Here is a 21827-nt window from a genome sequence, read left to right on the forward strand (position 1 = left end):
GACTTATAAGTTGTTCCCTTTTAACAAACCTAAACACAAACATCAACTTGTAAACTATGTAAAAGTTTCAAAGTCAATGAACCAAGAAGAGGGGGTGGAGCTATATAATCTCCATGGAAACGATGCTTACAAATGCCAATAAATTTGCATACCAAATATCATTGACTTAACATAAGCAGTTCATCTTAAACTGATCTTATCACAAACTAATACATGTAAACTAAGCAAAAGTTTCAAAGTCAATAGGCCATGACTGAGGGGATGGGGCCAAATATTCTCCATTGAAATGATATGTGCTAATGCTTATACAACTGAATACCAATTAACATTGGCCTACCACTAATGGTTCCCCTTGAACTGACCTAATCACAAACTAATACATGTCAACTAAGCAAAATTTTCAAAGTCAATAGACCATGACTAAGGGGGCTGAGCCAAATAATCTCCATGGAAATGAGATATGCCAATGCTTAATATATACAACTGCATACCAAATATCATTGACCTACCACTAATGGTTCCTCATAAACTGACCTAATCACAAACTATTAATACATGTAAAACAAGCAAAAGTTTCAAAGTCAATAGACCATGACTGAGGGGCAGGGCCAAATAATCTCCATGGAAATGAGATGTGCCAATGCTAATACAACTGTATACCAAATATCATTGACCTACCACTAATGGTTCCCAATAAACTGACCTAATCACAAACTTATACATGTAAAATAAGCAAAAGTTTCAAAGTCAATAGACCATGACTGAGGGGGCAGGGCCAAATAATCTCCATGGAAATGAGATGTGCCAATGCTAATACAACTGTATACCAAATATGATTGACCTACAACTTGTGGTTCACCACAAACTAGACCTAATCACAAACTAATACATTGTTGACGCTGCCGCCGGAAACAGCATACCTATGTCTTGCTTTTTGACTCTGTCAAGCAAGACAAAAATCAAGTAAATATATTCAAGCATGACAAAAAAAGAGAGTGGAAAACTGATTATTTAAGTGAATTTTCTTAGTCCAAGGACCATAACTCTGCACAAAATCATCAAGCCTGAACAAAATTCGAACTTGATCTGTAACTTGTCATGATAAAACAATATACCAAATATCAAATCAATATCTTCGAGGACAAAGAAAAAAAGTGTGGAAAACTGATTGGCCAGACTGACGGATGGACCGACAGACAGACAGACAGACAGAGTGCAAACCTAAAGTCCCCTTCGACTTCATTGGTAGGGGACTAAAAACTTAAACTTATATTTAGGTTCTCCCTATCCCCCTTCTTCAATTTCATTTTTTGCAATTTTATATTTTAAATATTTCTTCAAATTCCAAGCAATTTTTAAAATTCATTGAAACAGAAATAATGGTACAAATTGTATTTCAAGGACAATAACTGATATCAGATCTCAGGAGTAGACTGATTATACTTGTTCAAAGGTCTTATTCTGCTGATTATTTTTGCATGGAATGTATTCCCTCTACCTACTTTACTATAGTTTCTGCAAAAACTCAAAATATGGTACAAATCGTAATTCAAGGGCATTTACTTCTTTAACAAGCTGAGTAATTATTTCAACCATGTTCACTTATTTGTAAATCTAATTCTGCTAATCATTCATGGTATCTACAGTTTCTCTACCATGTCTACAGCTGCCATATAGTTTCTGCAAAAAACACAAACATCCACAATCAAGGGCAAAAACTATATATGCGGTCAAGTTTGGTTCAAATTGGGCTACAGGTAGTAGTTTTTGTGTAAAAGTTAATGATAATGACAGACTCTAGGAATAAGAAAGGCTCACATGGATCTTTAGTACTAAAAACAAAAAACCTGCATTTTTATGATAGCTCCACTCATTTACACTTCAAATCACATTTTGTTGTACGGATATCTGGTCCTTCTATTGTCCTAACAACACAATACAACTGTTACCAAGGGGAACATCTCATAGATATTACATAACTTAGTTTGTTTAAATTTATAGTTCTGTGGAAGTGGGGAAAACAAATCAAATAATGACAGCCCCCCCCCCCCCTTTTTTTTAAATCACAATGTTGTTCTCCTCCTCACATTTTTTTTTAAAGAATTGTAGTCCATAGATGAATACAAACTCTATCATTAGATAGTTATTAATGAAGAATCACATGCAAATTATAGCAAAAGTAAGATACAATTTGAAGGCAGAAAATTCAATTATATTTTCCTTCCCTTTTCACTTAATATACAGCCAATTTAATCTGATATGCTGGATAATTAAAATGTCATCATATTAGCTGTAAAACATTTAATAATTTGTTTGGCCTGAGATCAGTTTGTTAAGACAGATTTCACTGTATTATCATCAAATCAATAGTGTATATCTAGGTAAATAAAGTTGCACTGGTATATAAATGTTATCCTATCTATAACTGTTAAACATTCATTTATTTGTTTAGCCTAAGATCAGTTTGTTTTGACAGGTTTCACTGTATTATCATCCAATCAATAGTGTATATCTAGGTAAATAAAGTCGCACCTGTATACAATTGTCAAGGTCATTTACAAAATTAGTAAGCATAGATATGGTATGTACAAAAATACATGTCAATCTCCTGGTTTAGTCACAACTCTCTCTACATTACAGTGAAGCTCTGTATCTTAATTCATCAACCTTTAAAACTTGATACTTAGCCATTAAAATCTTCACATTGTGAACCACAGAACTGAATGTTAGAACATAAAGCTTTACATGTACTGAACCACCTTGCATCAAAGTGACAAACAGTCCATTTTAAAGACAAGCACCGACACTGTCTTGTTTTGGAGTCAATAGTCTCACCAATGTTTTATTGATTCATGTCACACTTAAAAATCAGTCAATAAAATATATTAGCCTGATGAAATATCTGTCTGAAGTTCTACAGATCTATTGAGGTTGATCTAATTTCCTAGAGTCCTGAATACCTTTAAACTGAACACTTGAGCATACAAATGTCAAATTTGATTTTATTTCTAATGTCGACATCTTAAAAATCATGCTTTGGTAAATTAGTCTACAAGGCTGAATCCAGTAGGGATTTTCAGTGGCCTCCCAGTCCCTTGCAAATGATATGCACACGCTATCCATGCTTCTGTCCTTGTCTAATTCATCAGTATAAAATCAGGGGCAGAGAGGTGAACATAGAGGACTCTCCATACATTTAGGGGAAAGAGGTGTACCTAGAGGACTCTGCATACATGTAAGGGAGAGAGAGAAGGGTGAACCTAAAGTACTCTGCATACATTTAAGGGAAAGAGAAGGTGTCACCAAAGACCTGAAATGCATCAAATAATTGCCAGTTAACGTTTAGCAAACAACAACCAAACATCAAAAGACATGGTTCTACTGTACCCATACATACTGGAACTTTCACGACTTTCATGAGTCGAAAAATAACATGAATTTAAATTGTGGTGATATGTGAAACTTGGATATTTCCTTAAGTACATCAAGAAAATGAAAATGAAAATAAATTGCCACAAAGTTGGCTAGAAAGAACTTAACCCAGAAATAAAGGATGGACGAAATAAGTTGGTTTAAAGTAATCAGTATTGTCATTAGAAGATGGATGTCTGCTTAATAGACTTCTACTTCAAAATTTTGTCTGTATCCTTTTCTGTCAATTCTTAGTTATCAGTAACACTTATCTAACAATGCAAAGTAGGCCTCTTTATAAAATTGTCATGTTATAGGTTGTACTTGAAAATAGTATTAATGCATTCTTACATTGTAATTATGTTCAAAATGGATGAAGAAATAATTAATTCCGTTATTTTTATACAATAAACATTTGGAAATACTAAAATTTGATGAGAAAAAGTTATTTATGAAAGATTACTATTACAGCTTGTATACTGAACACAACAGGATTTGACTGTGTCTGTGTAGTGTTGACTCCATTAATACTGGGTGATAGTGATTTAATCATTTTAAACTAACAACAATTATTCGCTTTAAGTAGTGAATTACTTACCTATCAGTCCATTCCCAAAACAAATACAATTTTCCATAGGCCTTAAGAGTTATAAATGTCTGTAGTTAGTAGAACAGTTCTATTTACAACATGTAATTAGTTATCTTGGCCTAATCCACTGTGAATATATCTATAGTGTAGCCTACAGAAAAGTTCTATTTACAACATGTAATTAGTTATCTTGGCCTAATCCACTGTGAATCAGATAACAGTTGCAGGATCTATGAATAAATCAATCCTGTTGAAACTTACCTGATCTTACACCTCCCTACAAGTGCAAAATGTATAAAAGAGGTTTAGTAAGCAAGTTTCAATTTTTCACTTGCTAGTCTATGGCAGCTTGTAGAATTTTTATGAGTAGTCAATACATATTTCTATTCTGGATGATGGCCAGTAAATTTCAGTTGAGTATGACCAGTTATAGATTAAAACATGTACACTTGTAAACTGGCATATGTTTCCTGACCAGAAATGTGCATTGGCAAAACATGACGTTTAATTTGAATGCAGTACTTGATGATTTTTTAAAGCTATTGTATTTCTAGAATTTATAATTAATTTTTTATGAGAAATTAGTATGAGTTCATGATGCATGAGATCTAACCCGAAGAAAAAGTGGATAAAAACTGGTGAAAAGGGAAAGGGGGCAGTGAAGGCAAAACATGATTGTTTGATGTCATAACATAATTATAGAGAAAGAAAGTTCATGTAAAGGTATTGGTTATATACAATGTATGATAATGTTTGCTAGTCTTATCTACAATACATGTATGCAGAGTCCTCTAGGTTCACCCTTCTCTCTCTCCCTTACATGTATGCAGAGTCCTCTAGGTTCACCCTTCTCTCTCTCCCTTACATGTATGCAGAGTCCTCTAGGTTCACCCTTCTCTTTCTCCCTTACATGTATGCAGAGTCCTCTAGGTTCAAAGAAATTGGGTGCTGACTATGGTTTCAGTAAGGTATTAGCTTTTTAAAATTTGAAGTAACCTAACAGTGTTCAAATAAGATTTCAAAGTTGACAAATAAGTAAAGGTCAATTGTTCAACCTACTCCTGAAGCTAAAACTTTAAATTATCATGGTACCATGTATCATAGTTAAAACCATGACTAGACACTGACATTCACTCATCATACAGACCCTTGAACACCGACACTGACATTCACCCATCATACAGACGCCGACATTCACCTATCATACAGACCCTTGGAGACCGACGCTGACATTCAACAAATATACAGACCCTTGAAGACCGACACTGACATTCACCCATCATCCAGACCCTTGAAGACAGACGGCGACATTCACCAATCATACAGACGCCGACATTCACCCATTATACAGAACCTTGAAGACTGACACTGACATTCACCCATCATACAGACCCTTGAAGACAGACAGCGACATACACCCATCATACAGATGCCGACATTCACACATCATACAGAACCTTGAAGACTGACACTGACATTCACCCATCATACAGACGCCGACATTCACCCATCATACAGAACCTTGAAGACCAACACTGACATTCACCCATCATACAGAACCTTGAAGACCAACACTGACATTCACCCATCATACAGACCCTTGAAGACCGACACTGACATTCACCCATCATACAGACCCTTGAAGACCGACACTGACATTCTCCCATCATACAGACCCTTGAAGACCGACACTGACATTCACCCATCATACAGACCCTTGAAGACAGACGGCGACATTCACCAATCATACAGACGCCGACATTCACTCATCATACAGACCCTTGAAGACAGACACAGACATTCACCCATCATACAGACCCTTGAATACCAAAACTGACATACACCCGTCATACAGGAAGGACCTTGAAGACCGACATATTGGATTTATTGTTCAGTTTGTTCTAGCTATATAGTCTTAATGATGAATGAAATATTTTCTGTTAAAAAATACAATAATCAAGCAAATCCACTGGTGAGCTTTGTGATTTTTTCAGAGGGTTACACAGTTAGTTATACAACTTATCTTTCCCTGCTAGAAAAAATTAAACTTTGTTGAAGAACAAAAGTACAAACATGTACAAAATGGACTGGAGTAAACTATCCAAAGAAAAGAAGGGAATTAAACAGGAATCACAGAACAGTTCTTTTATTGCTGTTCTTCATCTAATTCTCATTATTTTTCTTTTCTCTTACATTTTATTAAAAATCTGTACAAACTATGTAAATTGTTCTGTTTAATCTTTATCTTGACATTTTGCACATGCGCTAACTGAACAACTTGTGGATAAACGATAAAATATCTTCATACAAACAGATACATAAATAAACACAACAAATAAATATTCATTTTGAAGTGATGGCTATGACAGGTTCCACATACCAATAAATACATAATTCTAAGGCTAAGATAGATATATTCAGTGTTATTAATCTGTCTTTAATAATCACATTTGGTGTATTTTTCAATAATATAAATAGATATTTAATCCCAACGTTATATCATATAAAGTGTTTAATCATTAAGGAATCCTGTAGCAATTTTTATAAACTTTTCTGTGGGATTAAAGGTTCTCATTAAAAGTATAATTCACATTTTTTTTTATTAATCTAATCTAAATTCTCAAGGCAGAAATTATCTTAATTCCACTGTACCCTGAGGTAATACATTTTATCAATTTCCAGAGGTATAAACTTGTCCCACATCCCACAATGATTTGTTACTTCATAGTTTGAAATCATTTGTCAAATCCGGTAATTGAGAGGGTTTATACTATTTTCTTTGTCCACTAGTACTTGAATATTTCATTTTACAATGAGACAAAAAAGCATATAATTCTAAGAAAAACAACATTAAAATCAAATTGTACCAGGAAAGCAGGCGAAACAAAATAAAATCCTCATCAAAATTTGTCCATTATAATTTTTTTTTAATAGATTTGCCAACTAATTCTTATTTGGCTGTTTATCAATATTGAAAGTTTTCTACTATGATTTATAATTACAAGCTTCCTGTACTTAAGATGTGAAAAACTGAATATTTCTCCAACAAAATGAAACAATGGAACAGTTGGCTTATTTGTTTGTAATTTATTGAACTTCTATAGCCCTGATATGTGTTCACCTGTATTAAAATTCTCACACAATCCATTGAATTCTAAATAAATCCTTTAACTATATAATAATTATTTTTACCTGGCCTTTTAAATGGATAAGTTCACCAAGCAAAAAAATGTTCACTTACTATATCCTCATTGTGGTCAAAGTTTATAGCTAAAGATTATATAAATGCGAACATATTTCACAATAAATTTCCACCTCTGAAAGGTATTGTGTGGATCCTTCTCAATTATTTTTATTAAAAAATATTGAAAATTTGTACTACATGTAGTTATATAAGTACATTTGTAAATAATGAACAAAGATTAATCATTATCTGTGACACAGATTTCCTGTGATGTTAAATCAAGTCATAATAGCATCCACAAAACTTTCAAAGACCATTTCAACTTAATCATTAAGAACCTTAAGTTCAGTAATATATATCCATCAGGATTTTTCCATTGATGTTTTAAATCAATGATTTTTAATTTGAGAACATTTTTACTGGCTGCTTGATCAAGTCGGCTTAATAAGCCTTTCAATCCTTAAGGCACCAAATAACAACCGTGGTAATATTTAAATTTTAAATAGAAGTTGTCTCCCACAAGACTATTTACCTTTGACTGACTATTACACATTGTTAACATGTCTCCATTTGGGGTCTACTAGGGACTGCTGTTTATATCAATGCAGAGTCCCCACAACCCAGTTTATTTAAAAAGACTAACCATTTGATGCAGTAACCAACAGATAATGATAGTCCAGGATGAATGAACTGTTCTCATTATTTGCAGTTGACCAGTCACCACTGCTGTTCTGTGGCACAAAAAGAGAGTCACTGGGATTGTTAGTTTCATAGTATATACATTATTTTTATACATCTACTTGCCACAATACATCATGTACTGTGGTACAACACTACATAAAGCTGACTAGGAAAGGCAATACTTGATTAACAAAAAGCTATATTTTTATATAGTTAGTTGGTCAAGTGGTCTAGGACGCTGGACACAGTTCAAGCAATGTTGTCACGATGTCACAGAAGCAGGGGTTCAAATCGACAGCGGGAAGAACAAAAATTGTAACAAATTTATAGGTCTAACATTATTGGCCTAAATTTCAGACGAAGTATATATACATTATACATATGTAAAAAGTAAAATTACACAACTACGTATCAGTGCTCATTGTTTAAATATAGAACGGGGTAGATATAATAAACCCAAAATTCCAAGAGAACGACGTTTTTGCAAATTTTGTACTGATGTGGAGACAGAACATTTTTTAATATCTTGTGATAAATATGAAGATATAAGGAAACTTTTTTCCAATCTTATGGTTTAGATTTGAAAGATTCACATAATAATTATTTTTCAGTTTCTAAACTTTTAAATCCACAAAGTATTACTGAATGTAATTATTTATACAAATTTATTAGAGATGCATTAGAAATAAGAAACAATTCTTAAAATTATGGGTACAATTATATTATTATATATATATATACACTACATGTACAACTTGGAAATGTTGTTTTGTATATTATCATATGATTTGTAATGGAGAACACTAATGTACTATTAGTTATCTTAATAAAGAATCTGAATATGGAATGTCTCTAAAATAGTCAACTATCATTCTTGCACAGGTGTTGTTTTATATTATAATCATGTATATCGGGTTTTTATTTTGAGCAACAACTATTTTCTTAAAACTGATTTTGAATGCTTTATAAGTTTAAATTAGAGCTTAGTTAAAAATGAATGTGTAACCAGACTTAATTATTAACAATGATGTTCTGGTCTACAACCTATATTCCAGGTTACATGGCCACTGACTGCTGAAAAAAGCTATGTGGTAATGACTGAAGATGGTGTGATTTCTAATGATACAAATGGATCAGTCAGAACCTACAAAGTTCACTATTGATTAAAACATATAATCACAAAGGCATGTTCATTATATCTAGTATTATAGCCTTGTTAAATACTTGTAAAAACGGTTTATCAAAATAAGCTTTTAGGTGATACATGTTTTGAGTTTCCAGTATACTTTATATTGTGCATAGCCCTTTCTTACTCACTTTGCAGCAATTTCTTAATTTCTTGATGTATTTATACATGTACAAGGAGAGGGTTTATTCATTAAGACAGCAACCTAACGACTCAAAAACCCAAAAGACATCTAGAATTCTACATACAGTCTTCAACAATAAGCAAGTGTCTACAAAATATTTAAAGCTCTTAATCCCAAGTCTAAAAAAGTGCTGATTTACTTAAGCACAGATTAAGAAAGATCTATAATCCATCTATCAGATTCCCAAGTTGAAAATTTGTTTATAAAAAATATAGGAGCGAATTATAACCAAATGTATAAAATGCAAGCCTCAACAGCGATGACATCTATACAGCTGCAGTGACTGCTTTCATCTCATTAAATACATTTGTCAATAAAGTAATGTAACACTGTTCTTTAATGGCTGCAAAGCTATCTTCTGAAAATATATGTTCATCTAACATCTGACATGTCTGACACCATAACTATTTCTTCACAAAAGTAGACGCCTTACAATAAATTAATTTTTAAGTATCTGAAATTATGTTAAAGCCTTTCCATTGTGATAAGCCAAGACAGCTGGACCATAATGTGGATACATGTTGTTTAGATCAGAGCATGATAGCTGGCCTGTATTTGGACAAGGTATGATACCATAACACCATGATATCTGGACTGTATTTGGATCCTGGCATAATATCTTGACTGTACATGTATTAACTGGCTCAGGGCATGATATATAGCCAAATACATTTTGATCAGGGCTCGAAAGCTGGACTGTTTTAGGACTCTGGCATGATATCTTAACTGTATTTATTGGCTCAGGACATGATCATGATGATGGCCAAATAAAATTTGATCAGGGCTAACCCGACAATATTTGGAAAGTGATAACATGAAGACATACCACATTTAAGATAATCAAAGCATGGAAATGAACAAGACAGTTGTATGTTTATGACACTGATGTGCAGTGAATTAGCTTTCCAATACAGAGAGTTAAAATATTTTAAAGTGTTTTGTTTTACTTATTCAATGCATAACTTTTTTCTCTCAGAGTTAGACAAACCAACACTAAATGCTAGTAGAAGAATGCACTCTGAAAATCACACAATAGTGACCAAATAAAGTAAAGAAGTCCTTTCCTTTGAATATTAAAGACAAATGTCCTAGCTAAGTGACCGAAATTCAGACCAAAAAATCAAACTCTTCAGTTCAAATTTTCATAGTACATGTACTGGTATGTGATAACAATAGCATTTACTCCTGATTTCACCTGTGATACAGGCTGCTACAAGTGATGCAACTTATTAAAGTATGAATGTATATATATCTTGTACAAAAAAAATGTTTAGAAATTTGTCCTTATCTCTGGTGATTTTTTTTAGGGGGTACGGTATATTCTTCTCATAATACATCATATGCAGCACAAAAAAGGATGTCATAATATTGGTGTTCCTTTGATGCAAGTGTTACTACTGTGTTGGATGCCAATAGACATAAAGACACATGTAAGATGACTAAGTCAAGAAATTACAAATATTGAAGCATTTTTTATAAAGAAGTTATTTATAAATAGTCAACAACAATTCAATTAGCATCGTAAATTGTGTTCGTTATTTAATCCTATGAATGTTTTTTAATAACAATAATCCTTCATTAAATATACATCTATTCATTTTTTTTTAAAATCCAATTTCATATACAATGATATAATTCAGATTCTGAAATAAAATATTCCATTTATGATCAATGTTTAATATTATCTGTACATGAAAGTTTGATATTAAATGGGATTCTTTAAAAAAAATTTTTTATAAAAACAACAATTTCTTTATGTGTAAACTGTACATAAAAAGGCTGACATGGACTATCATTTTTATTGGCGTTTGGATTATAATCACTGAATTATTAATTTTAACACAAATTCTAAGTTGTGAGAAAAACTGTGGATGACTACTTAATCATTACAGTTTCTAAAATCCTAAAACAGTCATTTGGCAAACTACTGAATATATATCTTGTACCTGTACATAGTGACTTCAGAAAGCAATTTTAAAATCAATTGTTCATAATCAAAAAGTAATAAAATTTGCTTACCTGCAGTTAGGGGGTGGGTCCAATGTTATTTCAGCCAATTCTTTCTGAATTCTACAATAAATAATGTCAACATGTTTATTTGGCCCTTCAAGGTATGTTTAAACACAACATAAATGTTTGTAATTGGCTTGGCCTAATACATAGAAAAAATTCAATTACAAATTTCTCGAAAACTACACAACCGATTTTCAAATTTTTTCCAACATGACAAACTAGAGATCACACGGATTTTGAAGATATATATTTAATATACAAGTATACAACAGTTTTCAAGAGACGAAGTGTAAAATGTTATATGCAAATGAGATAGTCCCGGCTATGTTCAACGGAAGAGATCGTACAACGAACAATACAAAAAGGACACATTGAGAATCATCTTTGCTCACCTTTTCAAACTCGTTCCTGTCGGTTTAATGCTTTTGGTGGATGATGACTTTGTTGCTGAGGGGACAGGGAGGGGTGTCTCAGGGACCGGGGCTGCACCAGAACTAGTGCTTGGGCCTCCGTTTGTTTCTTCGTGTCCCCCTCTTGACCTTCGTCCTCTACCACGACCAGTGCTTCCCCTTTCACTCGACATCGCCTTCTTGCTGCTCAAAATAAAAAGAAATTGTGACGTGATATGTACAAATCTATTTTGAAACATGTTTTATCATTCAACGGAATCGACAAGTAGAAAATTTCAATGTATGAAACGCGATCTTTTAACATAAAAACTGAAAAATATACTTAAAATAGTTATCAAATCATCAAATGTTGGTGACTAATATTTAGAACAATCTTTTAGCTATTATCATCACTAATCCAATTAATTTATCAATCCGTCTAATCAACACAATTAACCTTTTTCTTAACCGTAGTGTCAACAAATATTTGACCGACAAGCGATGTAATCAACAAAGAAATTTTCACTTTGAAGTAAGTTTTTACCTATTTAAAGATATTTTTCAACAAAATGACCATGGTGCATTTATAGAACTATTATTTACCTAATATCCTGAGTGGTTAAAGTAACGATATGATGAACTTAGAACAGGAAAAATCCAATAAAAAATACTGTTTTCAGTTCCGACTTGAAACGTGCAGGGCGATGAATTACGCTGTTCTATTTACCTCCGGCGAACCTGTCAATTTTACAAATGAATCTTTTTATGGTTAACGTCAAGAAAAAATATTACATGATGACATTTTCTGTTAAAAATAGAAATATGAATATTTTCGGTTCGACTTGTAATTTCTCTTTCAACAGATATAAGTAATAATAATGCTTTGAAATTCCACGAAAATTTATCATTTTTGTTGGGGAGGTTAACGTTACCGCATTAATCTTACCAAATGATTAGAACTAGTTATTTTTATGCAGGGGCGAATCAAGCAATTGACTAAGAAGTATTCTTTTCAAAATTGGAAATCGAAATGTAAGAAATACGTTTTAAGTTTGTATATTTTTTTTAAATCAATTATATACATTAAATGGTACCAGTGCATTGGAATTCAATGTGATTCTAATGAAGTAATACCTTTCGGTGCCCCGTGAATGGACTGGTCTACATTCACAGTCAATCAAGGATAACAATACGAAATCAGTGTAATCACTATCAAATCTTGATAAGCATACTGACAGCTATAATTTCATGCAAATAACAATTAATTATTTTTTTAGTTCTTCAAACACCAACTGAGGGATGTGTCAAAGAACGAAACGTGTCTCCTCGTAGTTATATTTTTAATTACTGTAGCTTGAGTCAATCTATTGTTCAATATTACATTTTAAAATCTGGGACCAATAGATGTACGAAACATAAGAGTATAAAGAAGACAACAAACTAGCAAATTAAGAACCGAATCAGTAAGAATCGTCTAGAATTGACGAGACTGCACAAACAAGAAAAAATATAAATGTAAAGATGTGTGCAACGATACTGATAGAAAGTTAATATATACGAATAGGATGAAAAAACATCATATTGACCGAAATGTTTCGGCACATCAAAGGTCATGCGTCAGTGTCTATGCAATGGTATAGTACATGAAATAAAATTATATATATATATATATATATATATATATATCATAGGTTTGAACGCTGTTTTCAATTTAGACTTGTTTATATTTTTTCGTTTGGGCTTGTATTATATTTGCCTTCGGGTTTATATGATCCGTTCATCCTATTTTGACTCCTCAAAGTTCAAGAGTCTATCCTAAATTGAGGTAAATTGTATGGCTTTCCAAATACTGTTTCGATTCCTAACATCACTGAAGAGACATTAATTGTCGAAATCCGGATATGGTGTACAAAAACTTTGCACCTTTTGTTTGCGGTATATCATCTTTTCCGCAAGTTTATTGTTTTTTGTTTAGTATTAAATTTAAAATTAAGATCCGTTTATTACATCGGTGATCCGTTTATATGGCAATCGCCAATGGCAGTCAGCAGGGTTTAAGAACATTTGTTGTTCGACCTGTTAGTCAAATGCGTTTTGTTAAAATATACTTTTTCACTTTTTTGGTCTTTTGGAAAATGTTGTTTGTGCTGTATTTAGACCCCTCTAACAAGAAATTTGTTTTGCATGCACACGTATAAAAATTGCGGTTTTTATCCAACGCAATCATAGGTTTGAACGTTGTTTTCAATTTAGACTTGTTTATATTTTTTCGTTTGGGCTTGTATTATATTTGCCTTCGGGTTTATATGATCCGTTCATCCTATTTTGACTCCTCAAAATTCAAGAGTCTATCCTAAATTGAGGTAAATTGTATGGCTTTCCAAATACTGTTTCGATTCCTAACATCACTGAAGAGACATTAATTGTCGAAATCCGGATATGGTGTACAAATACCTTTGCACCTTTTGTTTGCGGTATATCATCTTTTCCGCAAGTTTATTGTTTTTTGTTTAGTATTAAATTTAAAATTAAGATCCGTTTATTACATCGGTGATCCGTTTATTTGGCAATCGCCAGTGGCAGTCAGCAGGGTTTAAGAACATTTGTTGTTCGACCTGTTAGTCAAATGCGTTTTGTTAAAATATACTTTTTCACTTTTTTGGTCTTTTGGAAAATGTTGTTTGTGCTGTATTTAGACCCCTCCAACAAGAAATTTGTTTTGCATGCACACGTATAAAAATTGCGGTTTTTATCCAACGCAATCATAGGTTTGAACGTTGTTTTCAATTTAGACTTGTTTATATTTTTTCGTTTGGACTTGTATTATATTTGCCTTCGGGTTTATATGATCCGTTCATCCTATTTTGACTCCTCAAAATTCAAGAGTCTATCCTAAATTGAGGTAAATTGTATGGCTTTCCAAATACTGTTTCGATTCCTAACATCACTGAAGAGACATTAATTGTCGAAATCCGGATATGGTGTACAAAAACCTTTGCACCTTTTGTTTGCGGTATATCATCTTTTCCGCAAGTTTATTGTTTTTTGTTTAGTATTAAATTTAAAATTAAGATCCGTTTATTACATCGGTGATCCGTTTATTTGGCAATCGCCAATATATATATAATAGCATGAGTTCGAATCCCGGCCAGGGAAGAACAAAAAATTTGCCTCCGCAAATTTACAGATCTAACATTGTTGGGCTGTTATTTAGAAGAATTATATATATATATATACAGTAAAAAATAAAACTGATGAACAAATCTAAAACGTCTATTTCCTTCTGTTAATGCTATTTGGATGAAGCACGTAAATTTCCTTTATCCAGAATCTTTCTCGATCCTCCCGCACGGCATCATTCCGAAATGAATCTCCTTGTCTATCGGCGTGAGAGTGAAAACCCGAGATGGAAGTTTTTGTTGATTAGAAGAATATGAGAAAAGGCGTGGGGTCATTCAATACTGTTTAAATAGGAAACATAAAAATGATAATAATGTCAAGAGTAAGTGTTGTACAAGTAAAAAAAATGTATCTTGGAGGATGAACACAATTTCTTTTTCAATAGCAAAACTGAAAAAAAACCCAGAACCTACATTATTTTCCCCCTTAAGCATAAACAATTTCATCTCCTATTCGGTCGTAAGAACAGTGTATGTATTTAGTTGATATAAGACTTTTGAATTGCGTATTGATTATTTACTTGTTTTTTTATTACATAATGATTATTTTCTCACCTGTTTTTTGTGTGTTGTTAATTGATTTCCCAATATAAATTCATTTGTTATTGCCAACATGAAAACAAATTCAGTAGATTTAAATTCGAGATTAAATGTCGGATACCAAAGGAAAAGAAGGGTAACATGAATTGTTCACATCTTAGGTTTCATTGGCAATCATAGCACATCTCCTTATTTTATATGAATTGCATTTGCTCACTCGACGTAATACCTGGAGAAATAATTATTACTTTAATAAGGCTGTCCTCTACTCACTGAATTTCACATTTTACTTGTATTTTGCAACCCCTCTAGCATTTATTTGACAATGCATTAAAATGATTTGCCTAGTAACCCCCGTTGATATTTATCAATACATATTTTGAATCATGTTTATACAGGTAGCTGTCTCAATGAAGTAACCCCATAACTTCTTTTATTCACATTTCAAACACACTTCGGACGATTAATTTTCAGTCCTTTTTTAATTTTTTTTTCATAATGTCGAACATAAGTTTCCCATACATTTCATTCAAATACAAATGATTCCTTTCCCCGCCTAAAATTTGTTTATCTCTAAACCAAACACGTAAATAGATCTTTATTTCTCAACAAACCATATATACAGGAAATGTGATAAGCGACAAATCAATATCTATGAAGTAGATGTAACCCCCAATCACATAATCATTGATCAGGGAAGATCATGTGATTTTCGGGGGTTGGGGTTGGAAATGATTATCTTGGCATGTGAAGGACAAAAAACAAATTGATATTGACAGGATGAAAATAAATATTCTGCCCCACAAATGCAGAAATTTACTGTGTACAAAATTGAAAATAAGAAGGAAAAAACTAAAAATTCAGATAAGCAATAGGTAAAATGAATATAAAAAAGAAGATGCGGTATGATTGTCAATGAGACAACTCTCCACAAGAGACCAAATGACACAGAAATTAACAATTATAGGTCACCGTACGGCCTTCAACAATGAGCAAAGCCCATACCGCACAGTCGGCTATAAAAGGCCCCGAAATGACAAAGTAAAACAATTCAAACGATAATAAAACTAACGGCCGAATGTCTGTCTGGAAGACCCCCCCCTTTAACGAGTTTGACTCTACACAATGTAAAAAGTATTTTCTTGCATCTGGATTTTTAAATTATAGTACAGTTACCTCACAGAGATAGTGGCGCTTTCCATACAGGACCATGTATAAAGGGTCAATGGAGACCTCTTAAACCAAGGGTGAATAATTCTATATCTTTTCTACATGTGCATATTACATCTGATAAGTTCGAATTTTAAAATATATCGTTTGAACATTCTCGTTAGCTTTTCCCCAGCCAAACTGAAAGAAGAAGATATTGGTGTCTTGGATTCCTGTGCATATCCTTGTATGAAAAAATACTCTCATGATATGTTGGTTGAACGAAGTCTTGTATAGTGGTAGTCTAACTAGATTACTATCCTTGCATGATGCTATTTATTCAGGTCCTAGTGAAAAATTTTAAACCTTAGAACCAACCTTTCAAGCTCATCCAGCTTTTTATTTATTTTCATGACTTCCACAATATTTCTATCTGATTACACCTGCAGAAGAATTCTTCAACGTTTTCACAGAGACATATATACACATATGTGTATATATGTCTCTGGTTTTCATGACATTTTTTTCTCTCCAAAAATGCCAAAGTGGTATCGCATCCTGTTAATGAAAAAAAAATATCAATATACCGCAACGGAAACTGCTAAATGTATTTTATGGATAGGGATAAATCTCCTGCTGTCACCAAAATTACTTGAATTACCAGTTTTCATCCAAAATTATGCAGTATATGCGAACTGACTAAAATATATAACAAAGTCTTTGTTACATATTTTTTGACCAGCTGATTGTTACATGTCAAAGTGTTTTTCGTAGTCCGACTTGAAGCAGACTGGCATTGTCAACGCCTGTCAAAAATGAGAAGACCTGCTTTTCTGTATCAAAATGCTGGAGAGACACTAGAAGAACTATGATGTTCTATAGGACCGTTTGGTATAAAAAAAAAAGATTTTCCTTAAATACTGAAACAGTGTTAAACTTTCAGCCAATTAGAATTACCACTGTAAACTCAAAACATATTTTACATTCATTTGGGTTTTATTTAATTTTGAGAAATAACTTAACATAACAAACGAGATAAACGCCCAATGCTTTCTAGATTCAGATAAAGAAATAACAGTCTCCACATCTGAGCCACATTTATAGAGAGAGGTCGATATGACTAGAGACAGCTAGATGGATATGGAAAACTAGTTAATTTACCCAGATCGAGAGCATTTGTAAATTCTGTTCTATTAACTCAGTAGAGTATGAGTTTCATTTTCTGTTGACCCCCTCTGTATATTCATTCATATGCCTGTCCTTTATACACCCAGACGAGGAATTAATTTCTTTGAAGATTTCCTACTGCTTGAAAAAAATAAGTGAAATACATTTATAAGATTTGATTCTGTCCATTGACGTCCACCTGTTTTTCCTAAATATTTGTGACAACTTTTTACTTTTAAGCATAAAGCAGTCAGATAGCTTTAATACACCATGTACATTTTGTTTGTATGCCCAACGTTTATGTAATTTAAGAGTTAAATCGATTTTAATTAACTCATAGACAGACATTAATCAAATTAGAGTTATCTCTCTTTACACTGGTTTTAATGGTTATCTTTTCCGTTTGAATAACCCAGGGACAGTCTCCCTGAATAACCTAGATCTCACTATACAACTCCTTGGTATAAAGTAAAATTACAAAAATACCGAGCTCCAAGGAAATTTCTAAACGGAAAGTCCCTAAGTAAATGGCAAATTCAATAGCTCAAACACATCAAACGAGTCATATTACTGACTTGGTACAGGCATTTTCTTATGTAGAAAATGGTAGATTAAACCTGGTTGTCGTATATGAGATCATATGAATGAATATACAATAGTTTTGTTTATCATTGTTCTAAGTATAATAGTTGTAATGCCAATTGAAGAGAGAAATGTTGTCATGCATTTGAAAAACAAACATTTTGTCAATGTTACACGGTTGTTTTTTTTAATGTTCATTTGTCAACGTATATTTGTTCTGCCTAACAGAAGTTCCCATGGAAACTTTGTTATAAACAATGCCATTATATCTATTCCTGTTGGAACAAATATTCTATACCCTTCATTCTGCAAGGAACAAATTATGTAGTATCTGTTCCAATGGAAAAAAATATTATAGAACATTTCTTCCGTTTGGAACTTATATTATAACGGAACTTCTATTTCATCACATGTCCAAATCAGTTATATTTTCTTCTCTTCGTCATATTCTTGTAAGGAGTCCTATGATTCGCTTTAATGACAGTTTATAGGTTAAGTTTAAAGTTGTTTCATATCAACATTTGTCCGGGCCTTCCTTCAACCCAATGCTGAATATTGACAAAAGCGCTAGACAACGACAGATCAGTAAACATTTCAGCATTAATAGCTTCTAGTATAGAAAGTCCCTGAAATAGCTTATAAATTCCAGTTTTCATCTGTATATCCTGACAACATATCATAAGAACTTATTATCGACATTTGACGTTGATATTCAGTAATCAAAAATATAACCACTGATGAGGTCTGTGGCTTGGAACAGGCAAATCATCAAGTATATATATATATATATTGCCGTGTTCAAGAAGTAATGGTGCTTTACTTGATAATACCGGAATAACATGCAAAACAACAGGTAAAATAATGTAAAATAAAAATCTCATACATCACTGTTTGTAACGTTCATTTTTGTTGGATAACATCTAAATTTCAGGACACCAGGGACAGTCTATACTAGTATAGAAAGTCCCTGAGGACACCAATTCTACGCTAATAGTTTGCCTGAAATGTATAATTTAACGGTTTTGTTTTTCAGTTTAATATGAAGTTTTGCAGACATCAATGTTTTATTTGGTGGTGGAAAATATCCGTTTAGTGACAACATCGCCAGTAAGCAGTCTCTATTGCAACAATATTCAAACCGTCAACTGATGCCCGCACACCTTTAACGTATACAATACTGTTAGCTAGTTATTATAAAGAAGAAATTTCGCTGTAACAAAAGTAAGTTTATGACTTACATTTTTGTTTGTGTTGATGGCCGCGCATCTTTGGTATAATTTCAGTCTAATTTATTAAAATCTGTCTTTACTCAGAACGATTTAGGAACATTCAGAGCTTGACTTATGATATAGACCTTTATAAAATATGGAGATGTGGTATCTTGCTTATTTATTTTGTAGACCATCGGTAATGAATGGCCTAGAAGCCCGGAACACAACCTAAACACAAAATAATCAATTTATGTTAACAGTGATATTAGCTTTGATCTGATGACCCCAAAGTCAATATGCTTCTTTTCCCTTCCTTTATCTTCCTGTATAAGTTGTATTTCAACCAAGCAAGAGATTCTCAAGTTATCCGGAAACCATATTATCAAATGTTTTCTATTTCCAGTAACAGTGACATTTAAACTTAAGATCTATTCACCCGAAAATCAATAGGCTTCTTCCCTTCCCTATATCTTTCATATGTATAAGTTTCATTTAAATTAAGCAAGGAATCTCAAGACCCGGAAGTGGGAGAAGACTATTAAAGTTTGATAAACTTGTGTCTCATCTCTTTTGAATATTTAAGCAAATAAAATATGTTTAAACTAAACCCAGAAACCATTTTTCCAAAAATGTTCTAGTTTTAGGTTCAGTGACCATGACCTTTGACATATTGACCCTAAAATAGAAAGGCTTCTTTCCTTTCCCTGCATCTTCTATATGTATGAGTTTCATTCCAATGAAGCAAATGACACTCAAGTTATCATCTTGAAACCATTTGTTTTGGACACACAGATAGATGGACACACTGACAAAGCGTTTGCTAGATGCTTCTGATTTTTTTTTAAAGTAGCATAATTAATATAAAAACCAAAAACATGGGGTTAAACAAATTGCTTGTGATCACTGACATTTATTTTGCAGTGGGAACTGAAAAATAAACATTTCTTTGTATTAAGTATTGTAATGTTCAACTACAAAGATATGGACAATGAAAGATAACTCAAATCTAAAAAAAATATTACGTTGTGATATTTTAAGAACTGATATGAGGGTCTGGATGGGGTCTTTCATTTCTTTATTCTTTTATATTTTAGACACTTTTGTCTATTATTTATTCATTTTGACCCTTATTCTCTATTCTTTATATTTTAGCACCCAATTATTCTTTATTGTTTTGGCCTATTTTTCTCTATTCTTTATATATTTTGCCCTTTATTCTGAACCTTTTGCCCATTATTCTCTATTCTGTATACCCAATATAGACCCTCTGATATTGGATTCATGCACCGTTTCCATATTTATATAATTTTCTGACATATACATATACCAACAGATAATTTTGTAACTTGAATATCTGAGTATTTATTTCATTGATAAATTTCTTGGTGAATGTTCATGGATAGGATGTATAGAATTTTATGCTCAATGCACTATGTATATTTTTTTTATATCTCAAAAGTATTGGTAAGTTCTGGAAAATTAATAACTTTCAAGTGAGATTGCTTGAAAGTAAATTTTTTTCCAAAAAATGGTTTAAATGTATTTTTAAAAAATGTTTTCTTTAAATTCCTAATGAAATTCTCTGTGTTTGTTATAAATTTGTGGCTTCTTCTATTGCTTGTTCAGGCCTTTCATCAGCAAAGCAGTTTAGCAAGCTCTTTCCTATAACACAAAGATAAAGATTACGAACATGGATAATTTGGACCTTTAGGACAAAAGTTGTTAAATTATGCCTGAAGAAAAGAAGTACAGAATACATTGATAGGATCACCATATGTCATATTTGAAGTTTCTTAATTTATTATTCTTGTACTTCAAATTCCAGTTATGTTTTGCCAAAATAAATATCTATAATCGAACCTTTTAACAGAATACTTAATGTTAAAGTTATAGAATCTTAAGCATTCAAAACTGAAATTGTTTTTCAACATGTTTCAGAAAAATACTTTGATTCCAGTTATATATATTGAAATTTATTGTTGAATAAATATGGATTGTGTCCACATGTGGACACAGATGATGCCCCCGCTTGCATATAGTTATAAAGGGACATAACTGAAGAACGGTAAAAGTGACCCTACCCAAATTTGAACTTTATCTGAGTTTTGTGGTAACAAGCATTGTGCGAAAGTCTCATAACATTTGGTTGAGGCTAACTTAAGAAGAGAACAGAAACTAAAAATTCAGCATTTTTTCTATTTGTAAACACGCATGACTTTAGAATGGTTGTGTATAAGTTTTATAACATTTGGTTGAGGCAAACTAAAGTTAGAGAACGGAAACAAAAAAATTGTACATTATCTTAGTTTTGAGGTAATGAATATTGTGTATAGGTTTCATAATGTTTGGTTGGGGCAAACTT

The 21827-nt window shown here is 32.4% G+C and overlaps 1 protein-coding gene across 1 annotated transcript in view; it reads right to left on the reverse strand.

Annotated features, from left to right (window-relative positions):
- The window catches only part of LOC127718917 (ubiquitin-conjugating enzyme E2 E1-like), a 30272-nt gene extending 17913 nt beyond the window's left edge, over positions 1–12359 (reverse strand). The window contains exons 1-3 of the mRNA XM_052225017.1: positions 12241–12359; positions 11641–11841; positions 11255–11305 (exon numbers count right to left, since the gene is read on the reverse strand). Coding sequence (XP_052080977.1) covers positions 11255–11305; positions 11641–11831 — 242 coding nt within the window. The 5' untranslated portion in view covers positions 11832–11841; positions 12241–12359. The remainder of the gene's footprint in view (positions 1–11254; positions 11306–11640; positions 11842–12240) is intronic.
- Positions 12360–21827: the final 9468 nt, after the last annotated feature.

Source organism: Mytilus californianus, unplaced genomic scaffold (genome assembly GCF_021869535.1).
Source record: "Mytilus californianus isolate M0D057914Y unplaced genomic scaffold, xbMytCali1.0.p SCAF_10, whole genome shotgun sequence".
In the NCBI taxonomy this organism is placed as follows: Eukaryota; Metazoa; Mollusca; class Bivalvia; order Mytilida; family Mytilidae; genus Mytilus; species Mytilus californianus.